At 43.8% G+C, this 10,735-nt stretch overlaps 1 protein-coding gene across 1 annotated transcript in view; it reads left to right on the top strand.

Annotated features, from left to right (window-relative positions):
* The first annotated feature begins 4,809 nt into the window (after nucleotides 1-4,809).
* LOC106094757 (intermembrane lipid transfer protein Vps13D) overlaps nucleotides 4,810-10,735 on the top strand; it is a 502,283-nt gene continuing 496,357 nt past the window's right edge. The window contains exons 1-2 of the mRNA XM_059360895.1: nucleotides 4,810-4,983; nucleotides 5,036-5,814. Coding sequence (XP_059216878.1) covers nucleotides 4,887-4,983; nucleotides 5,036-5,814 — 876 coding nt within the window. The 5' untranslated portion in view covers nucleotides 4,810-4,886. The remainder of the gene's footprint in view (nucleotides 4,984-5,035; nucleotides 5,815-10,735) is intronic.

Here is a 10,735-nt window from a genome sequence, read left to right as displayed (position 1 = left end):
TTTTCTCCCGATAACTCTCCTTAATGTGGCGCGTTGCTACTGATCACAGGGTCGCTCTATATGCCGCATTCTTGGCTTCAGTAGCATCTCGAGACTCTTGGTCGTACCATGGGTTTCTTGGAGGAGGCTTCCAGTACCCAAGTACGGATTTCGCGGCATTTTCCATGGAGTGGGCAATAGTTTGCCACTGCGCCATTATATCATCAGAAAAAGGAGGGCTTTCATCAAGCAGTTGGGTCAGTCGAGTGGAGTATGCCGCTGCAATTTGTTGTGTTTGCAGCTTTTCAATGTCAAGCTTCCGTGCAGTGTCAGATCGTACTTTCCTCGCCATGTTCAAACGGGTGCGAACCTTTGCTGCAACGAGGTAATGATCGATCGTACATCTAACACGCTGGATGAATGCCTTCCATCTATCACAACGTGATCAATTTGGTTTCTCATGTTTTGATCAGGTGACAGCCATGTGGCTTTGTGAATATTTTTATGTTGAAATCTGGTGCTATTAACTACCATGTTTTTTGCCGCGGCGAAATCTATCAGCCTCAACCCATTACTGGACGTTATCTCGTGGAGGCTAAACTTTCCGACTGTTGGACCAAGGATGACTTCCTTCCATATTTTCGCATTAAAATCTCCCAGAACGATTTTAATATCATGGGCGGGGCAGCGGTCATATTCTCTCTCTAGGCGCTCGTAGAAAATATCCTTGGTCTGCTCGTCTTTGTCTTCCGTCGGGGCATGGCCACAAATAAGGCTGATGTTGAAGAATTTGGCTTTTATGTGGATTGTGGCTAGCCTCTCATCCACCGGAGTAAAGCTGGAGACAATATTTGGGGGTCCGTTTCTCATAGTAGTTCTCAGTTTTCCGGGGGCGGGTTACTGGCCCAGCGCCCCAACCGCATGGGTTTTGTGGGATTGCACACGTATCCCTCGTTGCGGCGAACCGCTTGCTCCAAGATCCGACGCTCGCCGCCAACCGCCCCTAACCTGGGAACAGACGCTGATGACGCCCATTTCCTTATGACTACTCAAAAAATGCTGAATGACTTCCCGGATCTTTAACGATTGGTTTCACAACAAATTTGTAAAGGAAATATGTTAAAGCGACGATTATTTTGTTTTCGTATATTTTAAATAACTTTTTTATTTTTTATAGGTTATTCAGTTTTCGGAAGACAACAACTTACCCCCAAAAGATCTTTTGCTTTTGGACAACTTTGCCGCCCATGCATAAATAGAAAAACTGCGAAGTGAGGATGGAAATGTAGAATAGTAGCATATCTTTTACCACCTAACACGTTACGACAGATATGCAACCAATGGACCAAAACCCCATCAAACTGAACAAACTTTTTTACAGAAATAAGTTGCGAATTAAATTAATTGCAGAAGGTGAAAACATTGCTAAGTAGTAAAAAAAAACCATTCAATTCGAAGTGCAGTAATGTTGCTGAATCAAGCTTGGAATGAGGTACCAGAAACAGTGTTATAAAATGCTTGGTCCAAATTATTTAATTGGGATTCAAGTAATTATGACAGCAAGGTTGATTTGCCACCACAATTATGTCCACAAATTACAAATATATCCACAGATTATGATGAAGGTCTTGAAATTAACCAAAACCTATTGAATGAAATTAACGAAAACTATTTAGTTGGTGTAGATGGAATCGAAAAGTGGAAGAAATACGTTTTTGCTGACGAATCTTATAGTGATGAAGACCTCCTTCTTACTTCCTTTCAGTAATAGTCTCGTCTTCTCACGATTTGAATCCCCGCATAGGATTTTCGCCGTCCTACCGACCGGCGAAACGCCATTCCACAGGATTGCATGAGTATTCGTCGCCCACGCCCGTGACTCGAACTGCGTCGACCCGAAAGGTTTCGAATTAGCCAAATTTATTGACGTCAGTCCTCTGGCCTTCACCTCCAAATCGTCTATCCTTTTATTCCCTCTTACTCCGTTATGGCCAGGCACCCAAACAATGCGGATTTTGACGTCCTCAAAGAACGCGTTAGTCTCCGTCTTACACTGCAAGACTGTTCGTGATCTTACCGTCCTGGTTGTTATTGCCCTTACGGTAATTTTACTGTCGGTAAAGATGTTCACACTCGACGTCCTCGCGTTAGCACCACACCACCTCACGCATTCCGTGATCACCCGGATCCGGCAATCCCATGGCAGCCGGTTGTACGTACCGGATTGACCCGATGGAGTTATCCATCGGCAAGGGCTGCCGCCTCAGTGTACAACACACTGCTACAACAACAACAACAACCCGGATCTCAGCCTGCGGGCCCGTATTATGATCAGGCAGTCTAAAACAGATCTCAGTTCCTGTGTTCTCAATGTAGACCCACAGGCCCACTCTGTCCTCTAGCTTTGATCTATCCGTGTAACATGATCTTCCAGATGGCAATCCTAGGGTTCCGTCAATCCAAGAGCCTCGTACTCGACCTCAAGATTCATCTCACGTATACGATCGGAAACCTCTTTCCCTCCTCCCAGGTTTCCTATCGTCGCCCCGATTAAACCGCGATGGTATAAGCTGCTCCCATCCTCAATCCATTCTCCCATTGCCCTAAGTCTCATAGCCGTAGTGCCTGCCTCACACTTAATCTGTATGTCAATGGGTCGGATATCTAGAATAGTCTCCAGTGCCGTAGTGGGCGTGGTCTTCATCGCTACGCCTTTGCCAAGACAACATGTTTTCTGAACCTGTTTAATAGTCCTTATGTTGCACTTTTCCCCATAGCAGTCCCCCAAACTACTGAGGCGTAAGTAAGTATTGGTCTTATTACGCTTCTGTTGAGCCAGTGCACTATCCTCGGATTCAGGCCCCAACATCCGTGAGCCATCACTGTACGCTCCTGAATGTGACACTTCCACTTCAATTTCCTGTCCAAGATTTGACCTTGTCAGATATCGAAATTGTTTCGTTGAGGAAATGTGTTGCGTTAAATTGGTCCAACTTCGTCTTCTTTTCTTGGTTATTGAGACCCCTGGGTCTAGTCTAGTCAAATGCCATATGCAAGACCCTTTCGGCCCTTCTGCAAAGCTGGTTCGAATCCTTACCCCTTAGAAGTATTATAATCTGCGTAACAGACGGGTTCAAATCCCTCCTCAGTCAGCATCCGAATGGGCCTTTATGGTGGCCACCCATAGGAGTGGCGATAAAATCGCCCTCTCTGGCGTGCCTTGTGCCATTTTCTTCCCTACGTTTATGTCCTGGGACAAACAATTTATCCACCTGTTCCTTAACATATGGTTTATCCAGTATCTAAGAACACGGTCCACCCGTTGCTGATCTAAGGATTAGATCACTGTGTCGGTCCGCACATTGTTAAAAGCCCCTTCGATTTTAATGCATACCGCCAGTGTGTACGTTTTGACATCGAAGGATTCTTCTATTTTATGCACAGCCTCGTTCAACAATTTTCAACTTTGACTCCTAAAAAATTGCTTCATGTATGGCAAAACAGAATGCCTCTCGATTTGAGTCGTCAAAGTTGAAAAACCTTTAACTTTTGCATGTCGTTTATGTGGGATTTGTTTTCAGGGTTGCATTTACCAACGCAATGCTCAAAAACAAAACAATTATAGAAGGTAGTGTTACTTGCCCATCAACAACCAAATAAACGATACAACTCTGTGGGGATGGCGGTAGAAATTCCCACTCATCCGTCAAACTTCTGTAATCTGTCAAATTGACATTCTAGCTTTTATTTGCATTGCCTCGAGCAGCAGCCAAAAAATTAAAAGATTTGTGATTACAAACGTATAAATTAAAACATTAAAAATGTGAAAAGATTAACAAAATGTTGCAAAAAGTTTTAAATCTCAACAAACCATTTGACATAAGAGGGTATTTGGATACAACTCTGAAATTTCAGTATTATTGGGTTGCCCAAAAAGTAATTGCGAATTTTTTAAAAGAAAGTAAATGCATTTTTAATAAAGCTTAGAATTAACTTTAATCAAATATACTTTTTTTACACTTTTTTTTCTAAAGCAAGCTAAAAGTAACAGCTGATAACTGACAGAAGATAGAATGCAATTACAGAGTCACAAGTTGTGAAAAAATTTATCAACGCCGACTTATGAAAAATCCGCAATTACTTTTTGGGCAACCCAATATATCAGTTAGGTAAGTGACTAAACCTTCTTTAAGCTGCCATTAGACGATAAGACTTGTCTAATGTACGTTGAATAGAGCGCGCTGTAATGGACATGTGTTTTCATATGTATTGTACATTTTTTTAATAGACACGTGTTTTCATGACATAATTACCAGGTTGTGTACCGTAAACAGCTGAGTACAATTTTTTTCGCTGAATACACTATCTGTCAACGAGTTTTTGGTTGTGTGCGTATTATAGTTAAAAACCATAATACAACAAACAACGAAAAATGGCGCGAACTAATAACATACACAAAATCAGAGTTGCACTAATGACTGATTTTGACAGATAGTGCACTCAATATTTTGTGTGTCTTCATGTATGTTCGAGGATATAGTTGCATATATATTCTAAAGTCCGTTTGTCATTTTAAATAAATATTAAATTGTCATATTTCGTACGTATCACACTTTTTGAGTTGCTATATTTGAAATTACATATGACATGTCTTATCGTCTAAGGGCAGCTTTAGTGAATACTGAACAAAGCTCAACGCGCTCATTCTGTTTTGGCCGCAAAGCAAACCGCAACGCGCTCATTCTGTTTCGCCTTTATATTTGACATGTCAGAATCGTCTACTGTGAATAGCCCAATAAAGTGGGTCTTACATGAGTGGTTTAAATTTATCATTCACGCACACATCTCTGTCCAAAGTGCAATCCTGATGAGTTTTAATTTAGTAAACAAAGAAAGCTAGAGAAGGCATGTTAAACGAATTAATAACTTGGGTGTTAAACACTTACCTTGGAAAGTATTTAGAGGACTTTAATCCTGCTCAGCTATCAATTGCTTTAGTTTCTGGTAAGAAATTGACTATGGTATCTATGTGTGTCCTTAAAATGATTTCATTCAGGTGAAGTGGAATTAGAAAACGTTCCTATTCGCCGAGATGCCTTAAGATCGTTTGGAATACCAGTGGAGGCGCTGGCTGGAAGCATAGGAAAAATAAAATTGCAAATTCCTGTACGGCAATTTCGCACATCTCCATGGATTATTGCTATTGAAAAAGTTTATGGCGTATTTGGACCAAAAGATCTAAGCAGCTGGGACAGTGAAAAGGAAAAGGATGCTGAATTTGCTTATAAAACTAGTGTCCTTGATGCGAAAGAAGCAAACTGGAGAGTGGATAATGGTCGCCACTCGGAAAGTTATTACTCTCTGTCTTATTCAAATTGGATAAATTATGGGGCTTCTTTGGCAACAAATATAATAGAAAATTTGGAGCTCAAAATTAAGGATATTCACCTCCGCTATGAAGATACTGTGAACATGCACGTGGCTGGTATTAGAGTTAGTTCCATATCTGCACAAAGCTGTGATGCAAAGTGGACACCAGGTGCAAAAAATCCGGACTTACACAGGGTTTCATATAAACTTTTGGAGCTAAAGGATTTCTATTTCTACTGGGATAACCTTGATACAAATAACACGTGCAAAGAGCTATCCTCAAAAGATTTACTTGTAAAAATGAACGACATCTGCAAGATTGAGGATCATAAGTTTCTTACAAATTCTATCAACGCTTCCGTAAAATTTAAAAGAGAACGTTGTAAGCAATCTCTCCGAAGTAAACATCGACCAAGAATTTCTTGCGAAGTTTCGTTGGACCAAGTTAAACTAGTTCTAAATGATGTAAGTAAGAAAATTCTAAATAATAGGTATGTACTTTTATAACTTACTTGCTGGTCCGGTTCGCTACATCCTAAAGTGGGTATTTAAAATTGAATTTTATTTAAATGTTGTGATGCGCAGAGCCATGGGTTTTTCTCAGATTTAATTGCTTAATTTGTTTATCGTATGTGTTGTTAAATACATTTTATATCCGATACAAAAGTGTTAGAGTTTCCCAGGACCGTACAGAATCAACGTTATTCTAAATTTGGGAATATGATTCGTACTCTTGATAGTAGAGTCCCGCATACTTATATATTTTGGATCGATAATATTCAAACTAAGCAAGCAAAAAAAAAACCAAAAATTCAAATTTACTTTTTATTTAATTCAAAGAACTATGAAGACCTGTTTTACAGTTGCGTTAGGTTTTTGCAATACCGTTGTTAATTTTTTGCATATAAAACAGAGGATGCGAACCATATACACATTTCCAAACATCCAAACAAAATTCGTTTTTATGACGGCAGTCCGTTGATTCATGAGTGAAGTTACGCACAGTTGCCCTAAAGATTAGCGTTCACGAATATGTTTATTACTCTACGCTATGTTGTTGTAGGTACATTTGAAATGATAACAGCTGCTTTGAATTTGTGCATTCTACTTCCTAGACTTGGCGCGGTGCAAGAAATGCAACATTTACAAACGAAAAATATACCCGATTGTGGATTACATTTGTTTTTTGAACAAATGAACACACCTAGAAAAAATGCTTTACTTTCTTCGACAATTGAAATAACCATTAAACTGAGTCCCATATCGTCTCGATTGGCCTTCATGTCCGATCCAGGGGATTTGTGGTGGCCCCAGATACTCGTCCCCAAATTCTAAATATCAGATTCGTATATTAGTCTTTTTTATTTAAGTCCTACATTGACCCGGTCCGCATGAGCGTTTGGGGGATATTTAAAGGATTTTGATTTGATATTTATTTATACCTGCATAAGTAGACAAAGACTTATAAATTATAGTACTGGTTTGAAATCGTAGTAATACATCCGTGTTTATCTAGGGGATTTAATATTGTATAATGCAAAAATTTACATAACTAATAAAAAAGATACAATTAGCCTTCATAAACTATCATGATATTTGAAGATTACGATCACGATTGAACAGAATTTTTTAAAAAATTTTGCCAGATAAGTCTTGGCCAATAAGCAACGAATGTTAAACGGTGTAAAAGAATGAGATAGCCACAAAGTCCTGATCTTCGCAAAAGTCTACCCAATGACAGCATTGACGTGGTTTATCCATCTCAAAGAACTATTAAAAGCAACTCTCAAATTTTTTTTTTCAATCCCATGGCAGCCGGTTGTACGCACCGGATTGACTCGATGGAATCTTCATCGGCAAGGGCTGCCGCCTCAGTGTACGTGTTCGTCTTTTTTCGTCATGGGGGAGGCACATCCCGGAGTGCCTTCTCCGCACGCTTCTGGTCCGTGCCGCGATTGAAAAGAACCCCGGACCCTGGTTCTGTTCATTTTGCCAGAACCGCCTTCATCATCGGTCGGTGTCGGTGAGGTGTAACCGGTGCATGGAGTGGGTACATTTCCGTTCTTGCTCTGGCTTAACTTCACTACGGGAGTATAGTCATACTGGCTATGTCGCAAGGTGCTGTGCGAACATAGCCAGCAGTGGGTCACAAGCGTCGCCGTCGTCGCCTTCGGCGTCCTCGTCGTCGGACTATGTGACCCCCCCGACCTCTTCCGTACGGCAATTTATGCAACGACAGCACCCTAGCCCTACTAGCCAGGCCAGTGCCGGGAAGTGTATCGTTCTTGCAGTTAAACTGCAACGGACTGCGTGGCAAGATCGATGAGATCGTAGACTTTATGAGTCGGAAGAGCATATCGGTCGCAGTGATCCAGGAGACAAAGCTGACCAACACCTGCAGCTTGCACAGTTGTCACGGTTACAATGTGCTACGTAAGGATCGCTCAAGGAATGGAGGTGGGGGATTGGCCTTCGTTATACACCATTCCGTGCAGTATAGACCTATCTCGCCTGCGCTTGACGTTAGTGACCCCTACATGGAATGTATGGGGGTAGCAGTCAGGTCTGGTACTGCCGAGATAGAGATATACAACGTGTATATACCGCCGGTTGGTAGCTGTGTCCCGATTAATGGCCAGGCTTACAACTCCGACATAAGTGGGTTGCTATCTGGCCATAATCGTCTGGTTTTGGGGGATTTTAATGCGCATCACACGTCATGGCATTCTCCCCTAGGTAACGACCAGCGTGGCAGAGTAGATAGATAGCTCCACGTTTTGCACGGTGAATGAGGATGCCCCCACTAGGATTACGAGGAGGTGCAGCAGCTCGCGCCGGACGTTCATCAATTATAAGAAGGCCGATTGGACTGGCTTCAGAGAGTATAGCAATCGCCGCTTCAGTGAACTGCCACCCCCCTCTGATGTGCTTGTGGCCGAGAGGAAATTCCGAGACATCATCAACGCAGCAGCCGTTCGCTTTATACCAGCCGGTCGAATACCCCAAGTGCGACCCAATTTCCCGGCGCAAGCAGTGGTACTCGCAGACGAGCGTGATGAGATTCGTGCTGTGGACCCCCTAACCCCAGAATCAGCGAGCTGAATCTGGAAATAAACGGGGTAGTCAACGAACATAAGCGGAATTTGTGGCTGGAACACTTGGAGCAATGTAACTTAGGCACCGGTGTAGGCAAACTGTGGGCCACTGTTCAGTCTCTCTCGAACACCGGTAGACGGGATGACAGGACCTCAGTCACATTTGGCGAGATAACCGTGACTGATCCGAAGAGATGCGCCAGGTTGTTCAACCGTCAATTTATTGTGCATCCCGAGAGAGACGGCAAGGAGGAGAGCCATTCGCCGTATTCGTGGTCTCCGAGCCGATGAACAGCCATCACAATTTACCGTTTCAATCCCATGGCAGCCGATTGTACGCACCGGATTGACCCGATGGAATCTTCATCGGCAAGGGCTGCCGCCTCCGTGTACATGTTCGTCTTTTTTCGTCATGGGAGAGGCACATCCCGGAGTGCCTTCTCCGTATGCTTCTGGTCCGTACCGGGATTGAAAAGAACCCCGGACCCTGGTTCTGTTCCGTTTGCCAGAACCGCCTTCATCATCGGTCAGTGTCGGTGAGGTGTAACCAGTACTTGGAGTGGGTACATTTCCGTTCTTGCTCTGGCCTAACTTCGAGACATCATCACCGCAGCAGCCGTTCGCTTTATACCAGCCGGTCGAATACCCCAAGTGCGACCCAATTTCCCGGCGCAAGCAGTGGTACTCGCAGACGAGCGTGATGGAATTCGTGCTGTGGACCCCCTAACCCCAGAATCAGCGAGCTGAATCTGGAAATAAACGGGGTAGTCAACGAACATAAGCGGAATTTGTGGCTGGAACACTTGGAGCAATGTAACTTAGGCACCGGTGTAGGCAAACTGTGGGCCACTGGGCGATGTTACGAATGTCATCCGTGGCGCCAAATCTTCCAAGGCGTTGGACCCCGACGGAATCTCTACATTGATGCTGAAGAATCTGGATTTACCTGGAGTTGAGTACCTTACCACTGTCCTTAACCTGTCATTGAACACTCTTATAGTCCCCGATGTCTGGAAAATGGGCAGAGTGATCCCGCTACTGAAGCCTGGTAAAGACCCGAGTTTGGGGGAGTCGTACAGACCGATCTCCCTTCTCTCACCAGTGGCAACGACGCTTGAGGCATTACTCCTCCCGATCCTCGTAGGAGAATTTCCATTCGCCGAGCATCAACACGGATTTCGGAGACTGCACAGCACAACAACGTCTTTGCATGCCATCACCACACACATTTGCCGTGGCTTCAATCAACCCAGGCCATGTGATAGGACGGTCCTCGTGGCACTGGACCTATCGAAGGCATTCGACACGGTCAGCCATGCCAAATTATTTGAGGACATCGCCAACACGTTCCTCCAGCCAGGCCTGAAACGTTGGGTCGCGAATTATCTGTGTGGCCGCCAGTCATTTGTGGAATTTAGAAACAGGGAGTTCCCCAAGGTGGGGTGATATCTCCGGCTCTGTTTAACCTCTACCTATCCTCCATCCCACCTCCTCCAGACGGCATAGAGATCGTATCATATGCGGACGACTGTACGATCTTGGCATCAGGCCCCCCACCCATTGATGACATCTGCGATAGGTTGAACGTCTACCTCAACGAGCTTGCCTCATATTTCGCTGCAAAAAATCTGAAGATATCTGCTACCAAATCTTCAGCCACACTGTTCACTACAAATACGCGTGAGGTGAATACTGAGCTGACTGTGATGGTCGATGGAGAAATAATTCCGACCATCAAGTGTCCCAAAATACTTGGCGTCACATTTGACAGCTCCTACACTTTCTCCCCACATGCCACAGCAATCTGCAATAAAGTCAAAAGTAGAAACAAGGTCCTCAAGTCACTCGCTGGCAGCACTTGGGGTGCAGACAAAGAAACCTTGTTGACCACGTACAAAGCAATTGGCCGGTCTGTGGTAAGTTATGCAGCGCCAGTGTGGTCACGTCAACTTTGTGACACGCAGTGGAATAATATTCAGATCTGTCAGAATGCCGCCCTCCGAACTGCGACGGGCTGTCTCCTTAGTTCTCATGTGGACCACCTCCATCAGGAGACAAAGATCCTACCAGTGCGAAGACATAACTACATGCTGTCTAAGCAATACCTTCTGGGCTGTTATCGCAGAAATCATCCAAATCATCATCTTGTGGATAGATACCCGCCGCCCAGAAGCCTTAAGGTTGATCTACACGATCTAGAGCGTGAGGTCCAGCGCTACAAGAGAGAACCTCTAGATCAAGCAGCATATCAAGCGGGTCTGAACAACATTCATGCAGACACGGTAGCAGAC

The sequence above is a fragment of the Stomoxys calcitrans genome, chromosome 1 (assembly GCF_963082655.1).
Source record: "Stomoxys calcitrans chromosome 1, idStoCalc2.1, whole genome shotgun sequence".
NCBI lineage: Eukaryota > Metazoa > Arthropoda > Insecta > Diptera > Muscidae > Stomoxys > Stomoxys calcitrans.
This window is presented reverse-complemented; position numbering and strand designations above follow the sequence as displayed.